Below are 27,189 nucleotides of genomic sequence, written 5' to 3' on the forward strand. Positions count from 1 at the left end.
TCTGGAAAAGAGTTTATTTGGTGACATTATGTAGCAAGCCCTCTCTGAACCTCCAGGCCTGGACCCTGAACTCCAGCCTCGAACAGCAGATCAGTTAATCCAAAACAACTGTAGCCTCTTTGGGGTCACAGGTGCCGGATGACAGGTGTGTCCCTTGTCTTTCAAAGATATTATCCGAATGCTTTTGATGTCCCTGAAATATACAGAGTAATAAGAAGATGAAAAAGCTCTTTGTAACCTGGATCCAAGTCTAGCACAATAAAAAAGGAGGTAGGAAGAGTAAGAAATGGAAAAAACTGACATTTAAAACAAATGGTTTTTTTTTCTTCAAAAACAGGTTTTCCCTAGATTTTGATTATCTTTGGGTTACCAGACTATCATTTTAAAATCTAAGGACATGTGATGATCTAAGTCTGGAAAAAATATGTCTAAAAAGTAAGTTATCAAAAAAATTTCTTCCTTGATTTTAGTAAAGTGAGGGAAAAGGGGTGATATTCTAAAGGAAGAAAGATCAGTGGAGTAGAAGAAGGTGACTGGAGGGAGGAATGAATGATGGGGAAGGGAAGAAATGAGGAATGAATCTGACAAAAATTATGCTATGTGCATGTATAAATATACCGCAGGGAATTCCATCTTTGCGTGTGTCTATAAAATATCAATCAATAATAAATAAGTAGAAGGAAGATCAGTAGAGTATAGGAAGAATATGGGAAGACGGGAAGAAAAGAGAAACACAGGGGTCTGAAATGGAGCAAGTTAAATTCCATGTACATATTCTGATATCAAAATGAATGCAACTAGTATGTACAACTATAATGCACTAATGAAAGCATTACAAATTCCTTCCCAAAGGGTTTCTCTACTATATAAGACTAAATAACCATGATGAAAGTATCTGATATTTAAAAGTCATTTCATATATTGTCATACTTAATTTTCATGGTAACACCAGGAGGGAGAAACTAATAGTCCCACTTTACAGACTATAAATTGAAGCTCCTAAAATATATTAAATTACATGCCCAGAGTCCATGGTGAATTTACTGGTACTCCAGAAATTTAAGAGGTCTGTGACTCCACAATAACATGCCTTCTTCTCAAGAAAGATTATATGAGATGGAAATTCATGACCTTGAATTTATCCAAGAACAAAATATATTTTTTTCTCTGATGAATCACTCATTCAGTGCCAAGCTTGGCCTCTGATTAATGTTTACAGGTACAAGCTTTATACTCTATAAGCTATTGGGAAGAAATGCTGACTGTCTTTGGCAGTACAAACCAAAATGATGATTCACTTAGACATGTCAGAAGACTCCTTCCAAAGAAGTTCAATGCTGTGAAATAAAAACTCCACTTAAAATCAATCAAAAGAGATTTCACGTACAAATGCAAATGTTTTCTTGGTCCCAAAAGGAGCTTTGTTGCTGTGAACATTAATCTCTAGTGTTGAAATTATGTTGACTTAAGGAAGATTCACTTGTTGAGGTAGGAAGAAGGGCGTTGAACAGATGCTGATGAAAAGAACATCCTGGTAACTAGTAGAGAAATGACATGGCAGGAGAAATCCAGAGTGTGGTTTGGATAAAGCAAGAGACAAATTTGGCAAAGAAACTTGTGAAGTTTACATGGAAGACACTTTAAGAGATTTCAAACTGTAACAACTGGACTGTGAAGAAAGGGCTATTTCAAAGGCATCTGCTTGTGTGAAAAAAAAAATGTTCAAGAGGAGGTTCCAAGAATCTCACCTAAGGGATATTTTTTATCAGCACCCATATCGTCTTTTTTTTTTAAAAAAATCACCACTCTCACCACTTCAAAATAAGCATCATTCATGAGCAAGAAGAAAGTGTTATGAGAAACAAGGATTGTAATAAGTAGGTATAGTAGTCAGCTTTCTGTCACTAAAACAAAATACCTGAGATTATCAACTTGAATAGAGAAAAGGCTCACAGTTGTGTAGATTTCAGTCCAGGAGCAAATGGCACCATATCCGTGGACCTGTGGCAAGGCAGTAAATCATGGAAGACATGCAGAACCCTTACTTCTAGCCAGTGGGGGAGGAAGACGAGAAGAAGAGGAAGGGACTGGTGCCCTACTATCTGCTGTCATTGCACATCCACAATGACCAAAAGGCCTCCCACAAGGCTCTACCTTTTAAAGGTTTCACAACCTCCCAATAATTCCAAGGTAGGAGTCTAAAGCTTTAACATATGGGCCTTAGGAAACACTAAAGATCTAAGCTATAGCAGCAAGCATCGTAATTACCACCATTATCAGCACCATCATCATTGCCACCTCCATCATTATCATTATCATCATGGCTAACACTTTGTATTTGCTGAATGCTTTCAAGTATTTTATACATTTCATTCATTTCTCTCATTGACACTATGAGAAAGCTGTTATTATTAGTTTTAAAATTACAAAACAGAGGCAGAGAGAGGTGAAGAAACTTGCCTCAAATCACATAGCCAATAAGTTGTGATTCTGAAATTCAAATTCATGCTCTCTAGGCTGTAAATCTATGATATATCAATCTGCATATTATAACAGATGTGCTTATTATTATGTCTTTTTTAAATATTTAGTTTTTAGTTGTAGATGGACACAATACCTTTATTTATTTATTTTTATGTAGTGCTGAGGATTGAACCCAGGGCCTCACAAATGCTAGGCTCTACCACTGAACCACAACCCCAGTCTCTTATTATGTCTTTTGACTTGCCTAAGGAAATACAAGGCTAACCACCATATATCCCAGCTATACCACTCCTCAGTGTGTATCCTAAAGTTAAAGTCATCATACTATAGTTTTAACATGGTACATGCTTATCCATGTTTATAGCAACACATTCCACAATAGCCAAACTATGGAGCTAGTGTGTAGGTATACAGCAACAAGTGAATGTATATAGAAAATGTGGTATATATATATACACACAATGGAGTTCTTTGCAGCCATAAAAATAATGAAATTATGTCATTTGTAGGAAAATGGATGGAATTAGGGACCATTATGTTAGGTGAAATTAAGCCAAACTCAGAAGGTCAAGGTCATATGTTTTCTCTCATATGTGGAGCAGTATCACTTCTGTCGTTTTCTGCTAGTCAAAGCAATGAGAGAGCCCTGCCAGATTCAAAGAGAGTGGGCATGGAACCCACCATTCCCGCTCCATAGGAACATCATCAAAGAGTGCACGGCTAGCCATCTGTTATCAACCTTCAAACCCAAAAACTAGGGGATTGGAATAAACTTGGCACGGTAGTCACCAGAGTGGCTGGAATAGAGCCAGGTCAGGTGGGTGGTGGACACATAACCTTTAGGTACTTGTAGGTCATGATAAAGATTGGATTTTATTCATTCTCTTTCTTATTTCTACTTCTTTTTTCTCTCAGGGCTCAACAATTAAAAAAAAAAAAAACACCTTACTTCAGCTTGGATACATAGTGAAGATGTCAACAGAACTCTGGGAGAAATGCCTGGAACCAATCAGGGAGAAATATGAGGCCCCCAAAATAGCACCAGCACAACTACACTGACCTTAGAAAGACAAAAGGCAGCTTACAACAACCTGTTGTTTTTCAATGGACTCACATCCTTTCTAATCCAAAGGATCAATGTCATTAGGTATCATAATGGCACTCTTTAACTGCTTAAACATCTACTCTACATAAGTCATTCTTAAATATATAGTTTTATCTTCTCCATTCTGCCTAAGTACGAAGTTATACAGAAATCAATGCCTCTTCTAATTTTATTATGTTTAAACTTTCAATGGAAACAGGAAATCAGCCCAAGATACATATGTGGTCATATACTCATATATTTATCTTCAGTGACAGAGTCCCAGCAGTCTCATGAGAATGAGCAGCTTTAATAATTTTTTAAGTTCCTGGATTAGGAATTAAATGAGATAATTTAATGTTGTATAAATCCTTTCTCTGTTGCTATAACAAAATACTCAGAGGTACTTTTTTTAAAAAAAATATAGTAGAATTAATTGGACATAACTTTCCTAGCCTTGTATTTGAATACACAACAAGGATAATTCTGAATTGTGTACAACCACTATAAATAGTGTTATATTCTATGTAAGTATAATTTGCCAAAATAGATTCTACAGTCATGTATAACTAAAAAATAACAAATAAAAAATTTTTAAAAAGAGGTTTATTTAGTCATAGTTTGGGCAGTTAAAGAGAATGGCACCAACATCAGCACCAACCCTGGAGAGAGTCTCCCTCACTAAGTCACAACTTGGATGGCATCGTGACAGGAGTGGATGTGAGGAGATATCACATGGCAAGATGGGAAGCCAGTAAAAGCAGGGAGGAGCCAGTCTTGTTCTTTTATAACAACTCGTCCTTGAGGGAACTAACCAGGGTCCATGAGCTACCTTAATCATTAACTACCTTAATCAGTGCATAACCCCCAATGACCTAATAACCTCCCACTAGGTCCCATGTCTTAAAGGTCCCACCACTTCTTAACATTACCACACTTGGGACCAAGCTTCCAAAGCATGAATCCTTGGAGGAGAAACCATATCCAAACTACAGCAAATATCTCCCTATAGTCTTTGATTTAACCAAAAGGATAGTTCTTCCATGGGTTGCTAATACTATGGGGAGATCTGGGAAGTCAAATGAGGATTAAGAAGTAATCTGTAATGGGGCATAAGGCAGAAAAAGTCAGCATTAGAAAGCAAAAATTGGAAATGAGGGCCCCCTAGCTCCCTCGCTCTTTTTCTTGTCTTTCTGAGACTTCACCTACCCTTATATGATTTTCCAGGTAGGTTAACATCTCAACTGAATCATCAAGTCCTCACTTCTGGAATAAGATGGTTCAGGGTTAGAGTTCCTATTCTATCACCCACTAACTGGGTGATCTGGTACAAGCCATGGAAATGCTTTGTGCCTTAATGCCCTCATTTATAAAGGAGAGATAACAATAATCATTGGGCTTTTCTGAGTATTAGAGAAATAATGTATGTACAATTCTTAGAACAGTGTTTTGAATATATGGAAACTTTAAAAGATAATGATGATTATTTTTTGTGTGGTGCTAGGAAGCATGCTAGGCAAGCACTCTACTACTGTGCCATATCTTAGGACCACAATTATTGTTATTATCAAATTCAATCTTTAACTGAATCTCCAAGATTCCCCATGTACATGTGTATTTGGCTCAACTCAGGAAACTAAACTACAGGTAACTTATGAATTAAAGTTTTTTCTTGGTTTGCATATGACTAGAATGTGTCCATAGCAGCTGCCCTTAACATTTGCCAACTTCAATAAAGGTGGAATAGTAAAGGTCAGCAGTAAAGGGCTCCTTATCACTCTACAGCACTTCTGCTTAGAATTTTGCATGGAGCATGTGTGCTGAAAGATGAACTGAGTAAATAAACTTCTTCCATGGAAGAAGGTTTATTTCCTCTATATTGCCTTATTTGTTGGACTCCTCTCAGACTGTATTTGAAGAAAATCACCACTCATATTTCTTTGGGCCAGTTCTATGATTACTCCTCTGGTGGTCATAGTTAGGAACAAATTAACAAATCCATTAAAATAATGATGCTATATGAAAAGCATTTAAGCTCTCCATAAAGTTATTTTCCTAAATTTATTGGACAGAATCTTTCAAGGTTTGAGGAAGTGTTAAAAATATTCACTTATAGTTTTCTCTCTGACCACTTCCACCTCATTGAGTTCCAACTTGATCACTTTCTCATGCATTAAAATCATAGGGATGTAGCATCACCCTATGCACATAGGAGAGTTTTCTCCAAATTATCCAAAGCAACAAGCATACAAGGAATTTCACTTTGTTTACTTCCACATTATTTGTGATTGTCAGAAGATGTGAAATTGATTTTTGATAAAATGTAGGATGTATGTTGGGAGATTTAAGCAGATATTTTGCAAAGATTTTTTTTTTAATTTAAGATGCATTAGAAATGTTTGCACAAATACATGGAATATGCTAATCTCTCAGGCCTGTGCTATTCAATATAGTAGTTACTAACCACATGTTTTGATATTGTGATTAGTCTGAATTGAGATGTGCTATATACACACCTGACTTTAAAAAGTTTATTACAGGGGCTGGGGATGTGATTCAGTGGTAGAATGCTTGCCTAGCACGTGTGAGGAACTGAGTTTGAGTCTCAGCACCACATAAAAATGAGTAAATAAAATAAAGGTATTGTGTCCATCTACAACTAAAAAAAGTTTATTACAAATAAAGAATGTAAAATGTCTCATTGATAATATTTTATATTGATTATAAGTTGAGATGATAATTTGGATATATAAGGTTAAATAAGATTATATTATTAAAATTCATTTCACCTGTTTCATTTCACTTTTTAATATGAGTCCTAGAAATTTTATTTACATATACATATTTCTATTGGACAGTGATGTTTTAAGCTATTTTAATGAGGACTACCAGATTTCATTCAAATATCAAAAAGAGGAAATAAATAATGTATTTGAATTCTCTGAGCTTAGCTCTATGGCATGACCACTTAGTAATCCAGTAGAAGGCATCTCAATTACCCTAATCATAATCACTGTCCCATACTCCAGAATGGAGCAGAAGAAAGCTTAGAAGTTAACCCAGTCAGAAAATGGCGCATTATTTCTCTTTTCTATGATCTCTTTAGTCTGTGTGGGCATGAGAGTTTAGCTGCAGTCAAATGCTAATCCCCAAACCTACTCATAATGCAGGAACCAAACAAAGAAGACAGGATTTGTAGGAAAGGGACCCTCCAGTTCCGTGTCTAAGGAGCCTACAAAAATATTTTCAGGATGAATTTATTGGCCTGATTTTCTTGTGAAAATAGTTTGTAAATGTTATCCTACCTTATGTCTCATCAGGTAAATTCTTACTTAATAAGAACCCGCCAAACCTATTAAAAATTACGCTTTCAGAAGGAAATTAAACAGATTAGTCTTCTTATTAAAATGTTCTTAGGATCTTTAGTGTATCACATCAGCCTTCTGGGTGACAATGATGTCAATCAGTGTCTTCTCTTAATACCCTTTCTCTGTAAAACCTTGGAGCACTGAATTTTAGTACAAATATCCCTTTCTCCAGATGGAGAAATCAAGGGATAGAGGAAAAATAACATGGCAAGGTCACACAAAAGGTCAAGATGATGATGATGATGATGATGATGATGATGTGTGTGTGTGTGTGTGTGTGTGTGTGTGTGTTTTACAGAGAGAGAGAGATTGGGAAATTCTGCAGCCCAGTAATACCAGGATAAAAGCCTTTGAGGTTCTGCATTAGAACAGCTGCTTTGGGATCTAGACTGCCAAAACCCAAAGGATCTCAGCCTAGCTGGAAGCAGTTTGATTATTTTTAATAGTATGTAACCCTGGAGACTGCTAAGGCTGGCAAGAGGTAGAGTTCTACTGGCAACACAGGGTCTAACTTCTCATAGATCATGAGCTCTCCAAAGTCTGTCTAATTACATTTTTAAAAAACAAATATGAGAGGTGCTTTTTATAAAATGGTCTAGCAATACAGAAATGTACAAAGAAGAAAACAACATATGACCTCCATGTCACTCCATCCACGTTAGCAGAAAAAGCCATACCAATTGCTGTATGACACTGCAGACCTTTCTATAAGCACCTACAAGATAGAAAGATGGATAGATCAAAGGATGAATAGTTGCTGTAGAGGGATAAATAAACAAACAGACACTCAAGATAGGGAGGGAAGAAACAAGGGACAAAAGAAAGAGAAAGGAAAGGGTAAGGAAAGAAGTGAAAAAAATATGAGAATTGAATCATATTATTTTATATGAGATAAATACACTTGACTTTAATGACAGAAACACAAACTGAAGGGAACTGGAGTAAATGTTAAACTTCATAAACCTCAGAAATATTAGTTCCTGAAAGAGTACTGTAGTACTGTCAAAAGATTGTAAAATAACTAAGAGATTTGAGTTTTTGTGTTTTTTTAATGAACTACAAGTTTAATTTTCATGTAGATTGATTTCATGCTATGAAAGAAGATTTAAGTGGCTAGTACCCTTTTTATACTTTTTCCTTTCTCACCCTCTTTACACTTTTATTTTGTTGATTATGTAATATTTTACCATCTAAAGTTTTTAACAATTATATTCTATACTACAATTGGAATTCTTCCAATTTTTCAATTTTTACATGAATCTATTTAAATGTATTCAGTGTTTAACAACAATTTCACCAAAGCTGACACATTCCTGAATTTTCTTTTTCTTTTTCTTTCTTTCTTTCTTTCTTTCTTTCTTTCTTTCTTTCTTTCTTTTTTTTTGATACCAAGAATTGAACCTAGGGATGCCCTACCACTGAGCTACATCCCCAGCCCTTTTAATTTTGTCATTTTGAGACAGGGTTTCACTAAATTTGCCAGGCTGGCCTCAAACTTGAGATCCTCCTGCCTCAGCCTCCCAAGTCACTGGGATTACAGGCACATTCCTGAATTCTTTGCATCATTACTTGGTGATATTTTGAAGCAGAGTACCGCTATGATAAAATTTTCAATTATGTGTTATTGGCTTAAAAAACAAGCTACAGGTAGCCAGAAAATAGGTGTCCCAGGATTGAAATATAGACAAAGTGGCAAGGCATTGGTAAAACTGTGGCCAGGATAATTTGGAAAGCAAACCAAATACTTATCAGCCTTGAAGCTTTAAGAGAAACTTCCAGAAAGAGTGTTAGTGATATTTGGCTTTTACCTGTGTAATTCATTTGTTTTTAGAAATAATTTATCTCTGGAAATTTAAGAGCCAGGATTAGGAACTTAATTTTCCTTGCCATCAATTTTCAGATATGATGATCTAAGCCTGTTCCCTTTTTCTAGTTTGATTATGGTATGGGAATTTTTTTCTTCTTTTATTTTATCCAGTAATTTTTCCTTTTTGTTGTTGTTGTTTTTTACTTCATTTCACATGAAAGATAATCTTTGCACAAATCCATAACATGTGCACACCATATTGCCTCAAATTTAATCATTTACCCCACTACCTCCCATATATTAGAGGCTGAATCAATTTTAGATAATCTGAATAAAGAATAAATGCTTCATTAATAGTAATAGCTAGATATTGTTCCATTGTGTGCATGTACAAATATGTAATAATGAATCCCACTATTATTTGTAATTATAATCCACCAATTAAAATAGCAACCAATTGGCTACATAGCCATTATACTACAGAGTGTTCATAAACTGAATATTATTCATATATTTAAAATTGAATTTACAAAACTTTTAATGACCTTGGAAAATATTTGTGAAATATTCACAAGTGAAAAACAGATGTCAAAACCTTTTCTACATAAAAAGTATGAACATAGGAATAAAATAAAGTTAAATCTAAACAAAATATTCTATATATGTGTGTATGTGTATGTGTTTATATATACATACAGAGCATATTTTGTTTATATACATGGCTTGGGAATGAGCCATTGGAATAACCATAGTCAATTGTGGAACGTTTTAAGAAAAAGAGAATCTTGAACTTGATTTTTCCAATACATAAGGGGGCAAGTTTAGCAGTATGGAAGATGAACCAGTTGAGAGCTGGAGCTCAGAAGGAAATGACAAAATGTGCCTCCCCACTCCATTTAGCAAACAATAAGCTTTTTATAAGGTGTTCTTGGCACCTGAAGACTTCAATTCATGCTCTGATCCCATTGCTTCCTGTCAGTTGTAATTAATCTCTTTAACCTTTATGTCCTCATCTGGTGGCAGAAGCAGCAAAGAGAAAATTAAGACCATGTAATATACAGCCTGGGAATCCATGCCTAAACATTTCTTCAAGCTGTTGTTGCAGAGGGCTTAGCAAGGCAGGCTGATGCACTTGAGGCCATATTATCCTTCCTGTTAATCCCTTGTTGCTACAGACTGCTGAATCTCTACAACTTATTAAATAGTGTTCTTATTAGTCATCATCCTTTGATGAGTTGGACCCCTGTCATTGTGAATTCTTTGGACCACTTGGCCATACTTCATGCTCACATGGTATGATGTGGCAAAATTTTGCACAAGATTTAATGCTATATCCCTGTTTCCCTTAGTGAATCTCACCATCATAACCGAATTCTATATGTTCTTTATCCTCTACTCCCAGCATAATTTAAACCTCACTCTGTGTTTCCCACAAATTTAGTCACTGGTAAGTTTATCCAGATGTGTGTGTGCATACAAAATACATTTACTGATTTTTATCATATTTTAAGTTCCAAATGGGTATATAAAGAGGGCCAAGAATAAATTCATTTCATACCCAAAATGTTGCTCCAAATCCAGTCATCAAAGGCATAATTTCAGCATATTATTATATGCCAAAGAGCTGCCCTTATTTTCTAAAGAACACAAAGGAGCACTTTAGTTTCCAGAATAACTACATAAACTTCAGAATGATCACCAAATGGATCTCATTTTTTTGAAGAGGATATTGTTATTTTCCAATTTTTTTCTTTAAAAAATACTCCCATAATGATGGAACATACTAGCTCCCAACAAATAAGAAATGAAATGGAGTCTGGGTGGAGGTGGAAGAGAAAGTTCATTAAGCCCACCTCAGATGGGCATATTTGCAGAGCCAATATACTCATCATGACATGGGTGAAGTTCATGTGAAATGGGCAGCTGTTCCTGGGTGAAAAACGAGAGTTTGCCTAACCTGTTCCCGGAGATTTCTGTCACTATGAAAAAAGCAAATACACTCTGGACTTTGATTCAGGCTTCCCTGGTTTAATAGGTTTGGGCAAAAGGGTGAGAAGAAGGTGACATTAGTGGCCTGGAGAAGACTAGGCACTTTCGGCTTGCTGATCTCTGGGAGATGCCAAGGTCTTATGCACCAGGATGATTTCCATTTGCTACATGCTTATTATTTAAATATTTTAATTTCCAACATTGCTACTATAATTCTGTAACCTATTCCCCAATATTAAGAAACAATTTAGACTGATTCACTGAAATGGTATTATAGGTAGATAGCTACAGTTTCTCCCCTCTGCCTTTATGTGATTTTCAGGTACCATGTTTTCAACTGGATTTCACAGTTAACAAGACAAGCTGTGCCAAACGCTCCTCCCTCCATGGGGTCGTTTGAGCAATAGCAATTATAGGAGCGACAAGTCTTCCCATTCATGTGCCTCTTTATCATTGAAGCTGAACATATATAACATAAAAGGGACTTTGAATAATGATCTTCACTTCGGCCCATTGGTAAGTAAGTTAAGACCAGAAGGTCTTTTTGTTCAGCTCCTCCGGACAGCTGAAGCTTAGAAATGATTATCAATATGAAGTTGGAATCTGGATTTTAAATCACATCTTAACATTGACCAAACTCTTAACAAATGAATCTTCAGTCCTAAGGCACTTTTATAGGCACTTTGACTAGATTTCAGTTTCAAATTCCAGACCGATGAAAGCTTCTGAGACGGAGAAATTTTATTTGCCAATAGCCTAAATTGTACCAAACCTCAGAATTTTCTGCAACTTCTTCAAGGTAAGAACAAAAACACAAACAACCAAACAACCCTACACATGCACACATGACAACACACACACACACACACACACACACAATGAAAGAGGAAGAATCCTAAGTCAACATATAGCAGGATTCCTTAAGATGTTTTTCTTTTTGTCTTTTTCTTTTTAAGAATTAGGTGTTCCTTAAAAAGGAACATTTTTTGCAAGTCACTTCTAAGGCATCTAAACATGTGCCTTCTAAACTATACCAGTAGAAATTAACATGACTATTCACAAAACAAACCTCAGTAGGTATTTAACAATAACCCTTGAGTACTAAAGGCTGTATCACTGACTTTGAAAGTGAAGAGAACACCTTCCAAAAATTTGGCCTGAAGCAATCACTTTTCCCATTAATAACTAAAATCCCAATATGTTTGGTATTACATCTTTTATTACAAAGTCATCTTTGGAAACCACATTTTAACAACAACAACAAAAAAAAAAAAACCAGATCAACAGTAACACTAAAAATGAATGCCACTCAGTAGAAATAAACATTTCTGATAGACTGGATCCAGACAGTGTAGGGACATGTTCATCACGATACACCAGCAGTTTATGGATGCCTATTATGGGGCCAATATGAACACACCCACGTATAGGCAGACCATTTCTTATGATATCGAGAAATATCAAGATGCCAGGAGAGTCACTCTCTCTTGGGGCAGGACATCCTTTCATTCGGGTAGCTCATGAACTGCTATATCCTCTTCTTAGTAGTTCCATTTCATCATTTTCAATATCAACCAACATATCCAAGTTCCTTAGCCCAATGTTATAAGGCTCCACATAAAATTCCATCTTCCCTTACCAACCATGTAGGATATTTTAAAAAACTGATCCTTTTGAACAGGCTTATTCAAACAAAGGATCAGACAATATGGCAATCAGCATATATGATACTCTCAGGATTCAGTTTAAGAAATATATACAGGTCCACTGAAGAAACCAGGAACAAATACAATACTTACATGAATAGTAGTTTGAACTTGGGAACAGTATTCATGAAAATAGGTAACAGAGGGCGATGTTCAAATGCCTAAAGTGCTATAACAGAGGAGATAAATTTCTGAACCACATTCTCTGGCATGAAGTAGGAGATAGAATGTCAATTCTTTTCAATAATTCCAGAAACAGACATAGACATCTAAGATCCTTTTTATAGGTTGAAAATGAGAAAAATTACATATGTGGCCAAAGACACAGAAGTGATGAAGGTAAAAAACAAGTGTTTAGTTTGGGAAGACTTCTTAGCTACCAGGTCTTTATCATTTTTAATTATTGTATACCTCTTTTCACAAGGAGGTCAAACTGACACTTTTGTTAAGATTGCAAAACCCAGGCTGGGGTTGTGGCTCAGTGGTAGAGCGCTTGCCTAGCATGTGTGAGGCATTGGGTTCAATCCTCAGCACCACATAAAAATTAATTAAATAAAGGTTCATCAACAACTAAAAAAAAAAAAAAGATTACAAAACCCTTTGCTTCACAGAATCATTAGTGTTTCAATTTGTCTCATTAGTGAGAATTAATCAGAGAGCAGGTCAGCATATCAAGCATATACACATATGTATTTGCATATATTTTTAATATGCTGATATTTTCCATTTCCTCCAGCAGAGGTCAGACAATAGCAATTCTGGAATATGAAAATCTAGGAACCAAAGATAATATTTTAGAGTGATTTTTCTCAAGATAAGCTTTTGGAAGGGTTTTTTAATTGTTTTCTTTACCCATATTTTCTAATTATATTTTTCAGTAGGCATGTTTTACTTTTTTAATAATGAAAAAAGCAATTTTTTTGCAATTTTATTAAGAGCACTGTTGGCATATGTATCTACCTTGTATTAAGTCAGGGATACTGCTTAACTATATTTTCTCAGCTGCATAGAGATTATTGGATATAGTTTAAGAAAGCAGCACATTTGGCCATCTCTATGAAAAATCATTTAAGTGTAACACTGTTTCTACAACTAATAACTGTGAGCAATCTCTAAAACAAAGAACATAATGAGAGCTGTAAGATTCCCAGGAGAAAACGAAGCATCCTGGACATAGTTGTGCTCTCCCAAGAAATCTCTGGGCATGCAAAAACAGAAAAGTGAATATAATCTCTGATTACATCCTTTGCCTGGGGGAATCTATGACATCCTAGTGTCTGAGAAGTCAATTTCAGCAAGTCATATGTGTAAAATAAGGAAGACATTTTAAAAATCAGTCAATATGATCTATATTTTTTTTTAAAAAAAGAAAGAAACCCCACGATGGATATTTACTAAAAACTGCTGATTGTTGTTCAAGAAATGACACTATCACCAATGCTATATTCTCATTTCTAATTTGTGTCTTTTTTTCCTACTAGAAGCAAGAAAAGGCTTATAAAACAAAATTTGAATGTTAACCAAAATATCTATTTATAACTACATTATGCCAAATTAAGTTAAAAGCTTAGTTCCTGTTTTGCTAAGTGATTCATAATGTATGGTCTGTTATTTGTCCTTCTTGATACCATCACTCATAAATATAAGTGCAAAAATTGTTATGTAAATTGAAACTGTTGCTAGTTTCTTATTTTTTGTTGTTTTGGTGTTTGCAGTGTTGGGGATAGAACCCAGGGCCATGCATATGCTAAACCTATGCCCCACCACTGAGCTATAGCCCCAGTACCTCAGTGTCTTCTAAGGGGATGATTTGTACCTGTGCAAACTATGTCTTTACATTGCTGACTTATACCCCTGGAACAAGTGAAGAAAAGAAAAGAAAGGGTGAAATTCAAAACCTCTGCCAGTTCTTCTGTGGGAGCCCAGGGTGGGGCCCTGAATAAGTGCCTCTTTTCTTGTCATAGAATATCTGTGAGGTTTGGGACCAAAGCAAGCATTCTGGGAACACAGTGGATCAAGGAGATGTGAAGAGAATTTGAGGACCAGCAACATAGTGGGAGACTGGAATCTGCACAGAAACAAGACCAGTGAGAAATCCTCGGGTGTCTTTTGGTATGAGGGGTTATTAGAATGTCCAATATGCAGTTCTAAGCTTTTTGGGTTTCTGCCACTCAAAAGCCTTCCGTTGGGGCTGAGGTAGTGGCTCAGCGGTAGAGCACTCACCTGGCACATACGAGACCTTGGATTCAATCCTCAGCACCTCATAAAAATAAATAAATAAAATAGAGGTATTGTGTCCAACTCAACTAAAAAATAAATATTGAAAAAAAATCCCTCTGTTGCTCAAAACTTCAGTTGCATCTATTGCACAAAAATGTTTGGGGTGGTTTTGAGAAAAATCAAGATGAAGAGGTGACTCTGATCTCAGTTTGACATACAGAAGAGGAAAAAAAAGAGTCACAGAACTTGAAATGTGAATGAGCACAGGTGTCATGGAAGCAGGAACAATGAGCCATAATTGATCATGAGAATGAGGGATCCAGAACACTGACAAAAATCGTGGGGAGATCAATGGAACTACCCTGAAAAATATGGGATTTGGGACTTGAGCCACTTTTACATCAATCTTCAAAGAAGAATAACTTCAACTGACATACGATGTAATAATAAAATTTCAAAATACACCATGAGCTGTATTGCAAATAGTATTTACAATATAAAGTCTAAGGCAGCATTTGTAAAACTGTACACAGATTTTTATATAACATGAAAGTGGCATGGGTATTTATATATTTAATACATAAATGACAATTTTTTTTACTGAAATTAGTATTTTACCAAATGGAGGATACCAGTTTGTCAATAACCTTCCTAAATAGGTTTAGAATTTCCACCTAATTCTCCTTTCATAATAACAAATTAATTCTCAGAATGGCTGAATTTATAAAATATATATGTATCATCCATAAATGAAAAAGGTTCTCTGAGAGAATGATCTGGAACTCATATAGGGGGATACTAATAGAGTATTTCAAATCCTTTAACATCTGGCCTTACCTTTACATGGTGGATCAGACGTTCAACTTCATTTACTTTGTAGGTCTCCAATCCCAGCTCCTTGGCTAATCTTAAGATACGATTCTGGGTTGGCCCAACATAGGATCCTCCAAGGTCCACATATTTAACCTTTTGGTTCTGTTACCCCATGGAAAAAAAATAAATATTTGTGAAAATACCCCTAAACTTAAAAACTCCCCAAATAAACAAAATGGCATTTCACAGGTTATATAGACATTTTGAGGTATCATAGAAAACTGGATTCTGTTCACAACTCCACTGTATTTCATTCATATGGCTTAATAGTTACTAAATCAATCTTCTTTTTTCTTTTTGGTACTAGTGATTGAACCCAGGGGTACTTAATCACCAAGCCACATCCCCAGCCCTTTTATAATATTTTATTGGAGACAGGGTCTCACTGAGTTGCTTAAGGCCTCGCTGAGTTGCTGAGGCTAGGTTTGAACTCATGATCCTACTGCCACAGCCTCCTGAGTCACTGGGATTACAGGCATGTGTCTCCATGCCCCATTTAAATCAATCTTTAATTTAAAGAAAACTTGCTTTAATATTGAATAGGCAAGATATTTCTGAACACCATTATTCACAACAGTTGTTGATTAAAATAATATAAATTTTAAAATAAATACATAAATAATAAACAAGACCAAAATAAAAGTTTAACTTGTGTGATTGAAATAATTATGTTGGTTCTAGAGAAGCCTCACAATCAGAGGTGGAGAGTACGGTCTTGTGATATTCTTCTTTCTACTTCAAACACAGACATATGCATACCCTCCCTAGTTCCCTGTGCCCCAGTCCTAACTCTATGATGTAATATATCATGAAGTGAGAGGACTAAAAGGGGAGAAGAAAGAATTGAAAGGGACACAAGTTAACAGAGAGGCTGAGGCTGGGAATGTAGCACAGTGTTTGAGCATCTGTTAAGCATGTGCAAGGTCCTGAGTTCCATTCATAGCACCAAGAGAGAAACAAAAGACAGTGAGATTGTGCCAATTTTTCCTGAGTATTAACTTCTCTTTAAGAATCAAATGGAATTGAAGGCTTTCAGGAAAAACAAAAACCAAAAAAAAAAACAAAAAAAAAAAAAAAAAACAAAACCAGTCTCACCCCATCATTAGTGTCTTACCCTAAGGGTGTAAGTCCTGCCTCCCACACGGTCCCGGGCTTCTAGAACCACCACATTTAGGCCAGAGTCATGCAGAAGTTTGGCTGCTGCCATACCTGGGGGAAAGTACAATAAGACATTAGGATTAAATACCTTACAAGGACTCCAGACAAGCTCCTTATGCTAATGGCCCATGAAAAACATTCATGTTGGTTCACACACATGGCCGACCACTACCTTCAACCTCCAGTTTGATAGGTTTTCTCAATATAGGCCCAGAATCTAAGTCTGGGAAACCAACTGATATTTCTAGAAAGAGTAAAAGGGATTTCATTTTTGAATCTCAAAACTGAAAAACATCCTCAGTCACTATATCAAAATGTCTACTTTAATAATTAAATTACAGATGTGACAATGTGAATGAAAACAAGCAAGGCCACACTCAGGAGAGAATCATACACCCTACAGCAGATACAAGTCCAAGGCTGGACACTGACTTCATTCTTAGAGTACATCTGAAAAATCAATCAACTGGGGCAAAGTTGGCTTTCAAATGATATGTGAAGTCCTGGAATTCACTGTTAAATCAGACTTTTGAAGTTGACATAAAGTTTCAAAACCAAAAAGTCACCCCTTCTGGGCTGGGGTTGTGGCTCAGTAGTAGAGCACTTGCCTAGTATTTGTGAGGCCCTGGGTTTGATCCTCAGCACCACATAAAAAGATAAATGAATAAAAATATAGGTATTGTGACCATCTACAACAAATATATACACATAATTTTCTCCTTCTACATCCTAATTCCAAAATGTGTTCCATCACTAAAGAATGACTACATTTATATACACATTTAGCTTTTCATTCTCACCACCATGGACCTAGCTTTTAAAAATTCACAGTTTTAGCCAGGTATGGAGCACACACCTGTAATGCCAGCAGCTTAGGAGGCTGAGGCAGGAGAATCACAAGTTTGAGGCCAGCCTCAGCAATTTAATGAGGCTCTAACCAACTTAGCAAGACCCTGTCACAAAATAAAAAATTTTAAAAAAGGGTTGGGGATGTAGCTCAGTGGTTAAGCACCCATGGGTTCAAACTTTGGTATCAGAAAATAAAAATCACAGTTTTATTGAGATAAATGTAAATTTCACCTATTCTAGCATAGAGCTCAGTGAATTTTCATTAAGCACAAAGCTTAGTGTGTGTGTGTGTGTGTGTGTGTGTGCGTATGTGTGTGTGTGTGTGTGTGTGTGTGTGTATTCATTCACATGGCTTAATATTTACTGAAATTAAACATATATATAATCTTTGGTAATAATACATCTGAGATAGTTTCTTTGGTATTAGAACTCTAAACATATTGCATCTTTGAAACTGCTGTTAGGCTTAGATTGTAACTCATTGGTAGGGCACTTGATGGTATATGGGAGGCCATAGGTTCCGTCCCTAGCATGACAAGGCATAAAAAATAAATTACAACTATGATAAAACTACTCTTAACAGATAGTAGCAAGAGTTTCTTCCAACAACAGAGCTCTAGTGCTCTTCTGATAAATTTAATTTATTCAATTCCAATTACCTTCCTCATTTGCTTCATGGGACCAAAAGAAATCAAGGAAAGGCCAAGAACTGTTGTGCTTTATAGATAAATAAAACAGTTTCAGAGTTGTTTCACAGTACTAAGAATTCTGTGACTTTTAGATTTCACTGGTGGAAAAAAACAGATTTCTATTAAAAATAGCTAATACTTGTGTAATGCTCACTACACTTAAACCACTATTCTAAATGTTTTAGTATATCAGTTCAGGCTGGGGGTATAGCTCAGTGGTAGAGCACTCACCTAGTATACATGTGGCCCTGGGTTTCATCCCCAGGATCCCCCATCCAAATTAAAAAAAAAAAAAATGTACCAGGGATTCAACTCTGTGGCACTCGACCACTAAGCCACATCCCCAGTCCTATTTTGTATTTTTTTTTATTTAGAGACAGGGTTTCATTGAGTTGCTTAGCACCTTGCCATTGCTGAGGCTGGCTTTGAACTTGCAATCCTCCTATCTCAGCCTCCAGAGCCGCTGGGATTAGAGGTGTGCACCACCATGCCCGGCCCAAATTTTAAAATATATTAATTCAAAAAATTATTGTAACCATCCAGTGAGATAAAGTACTATGAACAGTCCCATTTTATGACAGAGGAAACGGAAGCAAAATTAAGTGTCCAAGGCCACATAATAGAATAGGTGGCAAAGCCAGCTCTGATACAGCATCTGAGTTTGTAATCACTACACTGCCCCACCTCCCATGGGGCCTCGTGGCTATCCTCATCGGTTGATTATATCTCTCAATATTTGCTACTGGGAGAAATTACATTTCAAAAGGTATTTTCACTTTATTTGAATCAATGTGCTTTGAAGATACACTTGAATCATGTGGGTTGGTAAGAATCCCTAGAACATAAAATATGAGCCCATGTGTAAAACTGTAATGAACCAAGGCTTCATTCACCATCTCTTGGTGATCTTAAGAGAAGAAACCCATTTTTCAGAGAGGGTAATTTGACATTTCATTATTTGAATTAATGCCTCTTTCCATTTCTACCCCTGGGGGCAGGGCTCAGGCTTCTAGTTTGGGGCTCGATAATGGGTCCCAAAGTCCTAGCCCACATGCAGTATACACAAACACACAAGCATTGCTCAACCTAGATTTAGAAATAGAGGGCTTGGACTTTTAACTCCTGTTTCCTAATTTTACCTCCATAAGAGGGGGAAAAACACCTCTTCTTTTTAAATTCAGGATTGCAGACAATTCAATGACATTTCTCTTATCAAGCATCAGTTCAACAAATGAAATAACATGCAACCATAGTAACAGCTGTTATCAGTGAATTCAGATAAATGGCAGGAGCATGCTGAGGCTTAAACAAAAGGGTTGAGAAAGAAATACAACATCGGGCATATACACTAGCATATTAGATTCCACAAAAGGTACTGTTTTTGAATAAATGCAATAACATCTGGTGCGAAATGTAAACAGTTATTAGAACAAACAAGAGGCTTATCAAACCACTGAACAGAGTTCTCTCTGCTCATGTGCCTTAAAATATTCTCAATACAAAATTTCAAAAATATATTTAAATAGGCAACACGAAAGTATTTTGTCAAAAATAACTTGCCATTTCTCTCACTAATATTTCTGGGGGGTTAGTTAAAATGCTTGTTGGTATAAATTAAAATAATAAACATAATGACAATAGAAAGGAGATCCATAGGGAATATAGAACAAGGTGGTCTGTGGAGGGTGGAAGGGAAGAAAAAGGAAAGTCCTGGGGACTTTTAATCAAATTACATCATTTGCATGTATAAATATGGCATAACAAACCTCACATTTAAGTTTAATTATAATGCACCCATAAAAAATGCTGGTTGGACACTTACTGTTAAAGATTGATTTGAAAAACAATTGACTGTCTAGGAAGTCCCTGCATTTTAGGAGGAAGGATTTTTTTTTTAGATACAGAAGAAATTGGACAGTTTGGGAGTCTGGCCAGAAGGCAGTTTGGATTGCCAAAAAGACATAACTGTCCAGAGAACCCTCAGTGATGACTGATAAAAAGATTGAGGGTTTGACTGCTCAAAGAATAAGCAGACAACTTTCAAAAGGGTTATTTTTTCCCCAAGCATTCTTTTCTATGTTGGTTGTTTGGAACTTTTAACACATTTCGCCATAGAAACAAAAATATGAGGGATGGTACATTCTCTGAGAAGTCTGGGAATTTTCAAGGGCAATAAATAGCACTGCCAAAAAATTTCATAAAGTAGTAGAGACATAGCTGCCCTACAAATACTAGACAATGTAATTTGCACAGTTTAAACACAATAGTTTAACAATATAAAGTAATAAATGTTGTTTTTTTAATACCCACAATATTAACAGCTACCACCATAAAGCATGAAGCACTTACTTGGTTCTGTGTGCAATAATTTACACCCAAAACCCACTTGATCCTCACCATGAGGACAAGAAGTAAGTATTTTTAATCCTCATTTTAAGAAGAAGAGAATGGTGATTTGCCATAGGTTATGAAATTACTAAATGCAGAGTCAAAGTTCAACTCCAAACCTGAATTCTTGGCCACTATCTTTGGACCAAAAATGGAAAAATTAAAATTACAATAAATCTGTACACTCATCCTGACAAAGAGTCTTAAAACATTGTGCTCTGTATCTAAATATAAGAATCTTAAAATATCAGACTTTCTCTTAAATACATTTTTAACTTTTGCAAACAATTTATGAGCAAGTTTATAGTCAATTTGTACTTCTGAAAAGCCAATGAAACTCAAATTTAATATGCAGGATCCATTAATATTTCATAGACAAATAATCATTCAGCACTTCCAGAAGCTGTCCCTATGTGCCCCTGACAGTCTGTTGCATAAATAATCCTACATAAATCATACATAAATAATAATAGAGTAATACCTAATGCCATGAAATTATACAAATATTGCATCTCCTTGAGTAGTTTACTTTGAAAGAGTTCTGTCTAAGCAATGAGTACAACAATTATGGTTAGACATCCAAATTATTTTGAAGACCTAGAAATCAGTGATTCATAAGATTATTAGTATTTTGTGTTTCCAGTTATGTGCCATAGAAAGTAATCCAAGTTAGATCCTAGAGGAGACTAGCAAATATACAGTGGAGGAGACAATGGAAGGGGCCCATTCAAAGTGTCTTCAGAGCAGTGGAGAAGTTAGGATGAGGAGAGAAAATAAAATCAAAACCAACCCCTGCCTCATTTTTTGCATGGTCAATCTGTTTCTCATGCTTTTCATATCAAAATGTGATATTTAACAAAAAAATTATAAACACTTTAAAATGCAGAGTTAATTGTCTTGAAAATATTATGAAATTGCAGTACTTTGATACCATGTAAGGACCTTTTCCCAGTTTAAAGTTACCAAAAGGAGGGAAGAACCATTGTATCTGAAAGGGACAATGAAATTCACTGTATCCCCAAAGAATCTAATCCTGTAACTTTGAAAAACTATACAGGCATTCTCTCAGGACCTATAAAAGTGGAGAATATGCAAATAGCACCCATCATCTCTGTCACTTCTGACAAAGCAATGGTTTTCTGAGGAAATTCTAGAAAGAACCAAGCAACCTTCTGATCAAAGAACTGAAATTCTTTGATGTCTCCAAAGAGAATGCTTTTTTAGTTATTTAACACAAATACCCATAAAAAGGTCTGGAATAAGAAGCAAAACATCCCCACTTGAAGTTAAATTCATTGCAGGAAAGTGGTATTTGTAGGGAGAATTCAGATGTTTGTTGTTGAACTTGTAGTTGCAGAGACCCTGGACAGGTAAAGCCATTATTGAAATGGCTAACATTTTGAGAACCAATTGTGTGACAGTTCTAGGTGTTTTACACACAAGAACTTATTCATCCCAACAATATTACAATGTGGGCAGATGTAAACGGTGAAACACAGAGGCCAAGTAATGTGCCTAAAGTCACACAGCTAGCAGGTGGCAAAGCCAATATTCAAATTCAGACAATATGACTCCAGGTAATAAATACACCAGCATATGTAGCAGTGAAACATCAAAAACCTTCCCTTTAACATCATGCACCACACAAGAAAGCATCAAGGCTGTTGCTAGCACATTCCATGCCTTTGTGTAAATTATAAGAAAGCACACATTCCTGGCAGGCAAATTAAAAAAAAAAAAGAAAAGATGCAGCCCATATGAGTGCAAAAGGCTTGGCTGGCAGAGTGGGGGCTGGATTCCATCCCCCTTTTACTACATCACCCAGGTGCCCTTGAAGCTTATTTCCTGAACAAGATCTTAATTATCTATTCTTTTTCTTCTCAATGCTGAGACACAGTTAGCACTTAAATGTTTGTTGAATGAATGTATCTAATATCCTTCAACAAAGATGACAGTTACATTTCAATAAATAAATAAGTGGTTACAGTATTCTCTATATAAACATAGGTTATTTTTAAAAATATAGTTGTAGAAGGACAGAATGCCTTTATTTTATTTATTTATTTTTATGTGGTACTGAGGAATTGAACTCAGTGCCTCACACATGCTAAACAAGCACTCTGCCACTGAGCTACAGCCCCAGCCCAAGCATAAGTTATTTTAACACAGTCCAAGAAACAAAAATATTTAGGTATATTGATACTGAGTAATGGAATCTCTTGATTTTTTTCAGCTGGAAAAAAGACAACCACCCCATAATAAGAACTACCTCATGTTTGTGCAGCAGTATACAGTTCCCAACACTCCCACACCCACACATTCAGTATTTAACAATAACTCCATGAGATTGGCATCATCATGCCTATTTCTCGGGTTAGTAAATAGAGGCTCAGAGATTCAAGGGCTTACTCAGAGTCACACAGTGAGAGCAGAGCCAGGTCTGAAATCTCATTATGTTTCTGGGCCCCATCAGCCACATTACCTCCTGTAAAATAACAAGGCTTATGTTGTTAAAATAAAATCTGGCTGGGCACAGTGGTATACACCTGTAATCCCAGCTACTCAGGAAACTGAGGCAAGAGGATTACATGTTCAAGTCAAGCTTTGGCAACTTAGTGAGACCTTGTCTCAAAATAAAAAAAAAAAATTAAAAGAGGCTAGGGATGTAATTCAGTAGTAAAGCCCTCCTGGGTTCAATTCCCAGTATTGCAAAAATAAATAAATATAAATAAAATTTTAAGATAAAATAAATTCTGGAAACAGACAGGATTTAAAAATCAGAACATTTTTCTTCATTAATATTCTTGGAAAGAATATCTTGATAAAAATTACTGGAAGCCTATCATTGTCCAGAGCCCTGAACCTTATCATTAGAGGGAAGGAGATCTGAAAGTATTTGGAGCAAGCGGGGCTTTTTAGGGCATCTGGACCTCTAAACACGAAGAGGGGCTTTGCCAAACAGTTTCTACTCCTGGAGTTCAAACTGACTTCCCTTCTCTGGGAACATACCCATCACAATTTTGGGGAAAACTGAAGTAACACACGATTTAGACCACACACATGGATGTGTACCATCATTTTGATCATTGAGAAAAAAAAAACTACGATTATGTTATTTACATCTTGTTCTCTAAAATGAAAAAACATTTTAAACCTTCTTGGAAGCATGATAACCTTTGCTCTATTTTCTCTAAGATGATAAAAATACATAACTCAAAAACAAATGGAAAAATCTTGTAAAATAAAGGAGACCTTTACTGGAGCCTCAGGCTATGGGATGATTTATGCTCTTGAAAAGGATAGAAAACATCAAGCTTCCATAAGTTGCCATAGAAACCTTTCTCCAGATGCAGCCCCTTTGAGATACTAGAATGAGATTGCCTTCCCATTCCTTTCAGAATATTTCTAAAACCATAAAAATTGTTTCTTCATCACGCTTTATATGCAAATGACTGCATTTTTCTAAAATGTCAGCAACCATAATGAGTCTCCGTCTCATATCCAAGCTTTTGTCTTTACCCTTTGTTGTTTGAAATGAGTCGAATATCTTTTGTTTATTGTAATCAGGGTAGACAAAATTTGTTTTCTTTTTACCTCAACACTGTTTCTCATTAATAAAAAAAACAAACCCAGAAATTATAGCTATGTCCTTCTCAAGTATGTTTGCTATACTATTCAGGTATTCTTCCTTTCTTTCTTTCTTTTCTTTTTTTCTTTTTTTTTTTTTTTTTGGTGTCAGGGATTGAACCCAGGAGTGCTGACCCATTGAGGCATATCCCCAGCCTATTTTATATTTTTTATTTAGAGACAGGATCTCACTAAGTTGCTTAGAGCCTCGCTGTGTTGTTGAGACTGGCTTTGAACTGCTATTCTCCTGCCTTAGCCTCCCAAGCTGCTGGGATTACAGGTGTGCACCACCACACCTGGCTATACTATTCCCTTTTAAACCTTCAGTTCTATAATTTTTAATTTGCTTGCCTCAAATACTCTTGAGAATTAGATGCACTGTGTATGAATAAATAAATATATACTCTTTTAAGAAAATTGAAAACTGCTTTTTTTGCTTTGTTTTGTTTTCTTTCTTTTGTTTTCTATTTTTTTTTCAGTGCTCAGAATCAAACCCATGGCCTCTCATGTGCAAGGCAAGTGCTCTATCACTGGGTTACACTTCCAGCCTGCAAAATGCTTTTTAAGTATAGAAGATAATCATAGGATGGCATGATAGTCTCATTGACAGTGATCTGAGTATGAAACGTCCCCCAGCACCACAGTAGTCCTCCTATGGACTGTCAACCTCATTTTTAGAATCACAAACATTTTCAAGGCAGAATATAAAACTGGAGAGCTACCATATGCCCCGACATTCACCCTCTCCCCAGATTCTACCCTCTGAACAAGATGGCTGTTACAAATGACATGAAGTGTCAAAGATCTACTTCTCCATTAAAACATCCCCTTTTACCAAATGTGAGGTGATGGATTAAGAATTCTAGAAGGAGAGAATAAAATGTAGGTATTGGCAAGACATCTGGAGTGACATAATGAGTTACTAGAAGAGAGTTACAAATGAGTTATTTGGCCTTTCCTCCATCTTCTAGGAAACCGACTAAGCCTGTGGGGTTGGGGCCTGGTTCAGGAGCTTTACTTTCCTGGGCTCTTAAACATGCCTGTGAAACAAAATCCAAGGCAGTCAGAAATGTGCAAGGACCACAGTGGGAGGAAAACAGCCCGGTTCCAGAACAAGTCAGAGTGATGCCCTTCTATAGGAAAAGCCCTCTGCCTAGCATGCCACTTCCTGGCTGTATAATCTCAGGCAAAAGTCCTCACTTTTCTCACTTTTATCATTCCATAAAAATAATGTGATTAAATTAGGACCCTTACAGCCTGTGATTAAACTAAATGAAACAGAATGGTGATCTCACATAAGCTGAGATTTTATTACATATGTAGTATATTCATGAACCCAAAGCATCTGTGCTTTGTAGTTAGACATATGGATGACATCAATAAAATGAATACGAACGTGATTTTTGTGCTTATGAAGGGCAAAGAAATACTGATTTAAACAAAGCTGCTTAGGGGTAGGTATGCTAAGATTCTTGGGGTGAAATATCATGATGTCTGTGTTTTGCTTTGACATGCATCTCAAAACAAAAGGGTTTGATAGATGGAGAGAGGCATGGCTAGATGGATACAATTAAATAACACAAATATAGCAAAAATGCTAATTGTACAATCTAGTGTCTGTGTACATGAGTTCACCATACAATTCTCTGAAATGTCCTATAATTAGGAAATTCTGGAAAAGTTAAAATAGTTCTGTTCAGCTGGACTTGTCAGAGGGTTAAATTAATGTATCCTATACTTCCATCAGGAGGTAATAGATGTAGTGTTTATATAATTTCTTCCTCTTTGTAACTTACTGGGGGATAGGGATAGAAGTGATTTTTCTGTGGGTAGAAATTTTCCCTACATGCTTTAGGAAACATACTTAAAGCAACTGATTAGTCTGGTCAATGTAGCTAAACCTGATGGTGGATTTGTCAAAGAACCTTCCCCTCAAAATAAAATCTTTCTCCCTTCTTCCTAACAATTTAAATATTGTTAGTGACATCATTGCCCTAGGTTGTGCATTATCAGGGACTGATGCCCAAAACATGGCTTGCCTCTAGAAAAGATCAAAGCCTAATAGGAGAGGTACCACAAAGGCAGGAAGAGGGTGACTATAAGGTACAGTAAAGCTATGGATAATGATGCTTTGGTCAACAATGGACCACATATATGATGATGATACAATAAAATGACATTGCCTAGTGACACTGGAGCTGGCTTAGTTTGTAAGTGCACTATGATGTTTTCACAATAATGAGGTTTCCTAACAACACATTACCTACAAAGTATTCCCATCATTAAACAGTGACTATATTTGGAAAGGGAGTTTCCTGGGGAGACCGGAAGTACATTTGATGTAGCTGAGTTACAGAAAAGTGGAAAATAATGATATGAAAAGTCAAAAAAAAAAACATAGTCCCACAAAGAAATTATTGGGAAGATTCCCTCTTTAATCTTTCAGGACATGCCAGAGTAACAGATTAATCCAGGTGAAGGCAGGCCAGAGATGGGAGAGAGGTCAGAGCCCTGGAAGGCTTAGGACAATGCCCTCCACTGGAACCTGAAAGAAGAGAAAGAGTGCCCTCATCTCAGAGGAGCCATGAATTGGCTGAGGGACAATCACATGAGTAAATTTGGTTAGCATTCTGTTGAGAGTTGAATTATGCCCCACCCCAATCCATATGTTGAATTCCAAATCCCCCAGAACCTCAAAATGTGACCTTGCAGGATGGGATTGTAGTGGTAGGGTGCTTGCCTAACACATATGGGGTACTGGGTTCAATCCTCAGCACCACATAAAAATGAATAGTAAGTAAAATAAAGGTATTGTGTCCATCTACAACTAAAAAATGTGACCTTACTTAGAAGTCATCTTTACAGTAATTATCAAATTAAAATGAAGCTATTGTGACTAACTTTAATCCAATCTGACTGGTGTCCTTAGAAAAAGAGGAAATTTGAA

General features: G+C 36.1%; 1 protein-coding gene across 1 annotated transcript in view; it reads right to left on the reverse strand.

Annotated features, from left to right (window-relative positions):
- The window catches only part of Maob (monoamine oxidase B), a 106,903-nt gene that overhangs the window by 45,137 nt on the left and 34,577 nt on the right, over positions 1 to 27,189 (reverse strand). The window contains exons 2-3 of the mRNA XM_077106961.1: positions 16,646 to 16,740; positions 15,496 to 15,633 (exon numbers count right to left, since the gene is read on the reverse strand). Of these exons, the coding sequence (XP_076963076.1) occupies positions 15,496 to 15,633; positions 16,646 to 16,740 (233 nt within the window). The remainder of the gene's footprint in view (positions 1 to 15,495; positions 15,634 to 16,645; positions 16,741 to 27,189) is intronic.

Source organism: Callospermophilus lateralis, chromosome X (genome assembly GCF_048772815.1).
Source record: "Callospermophilus lateralis isolate mCalLat2 chromosome X, mCalLat2.hap1, whole genome shotgun sequence".
NCBI lineage: Eukaryota > Metazoa > Chordata > Mammalia > Rodentia > Sciuridae > Callospermophilus > Callospermophilus lateralis.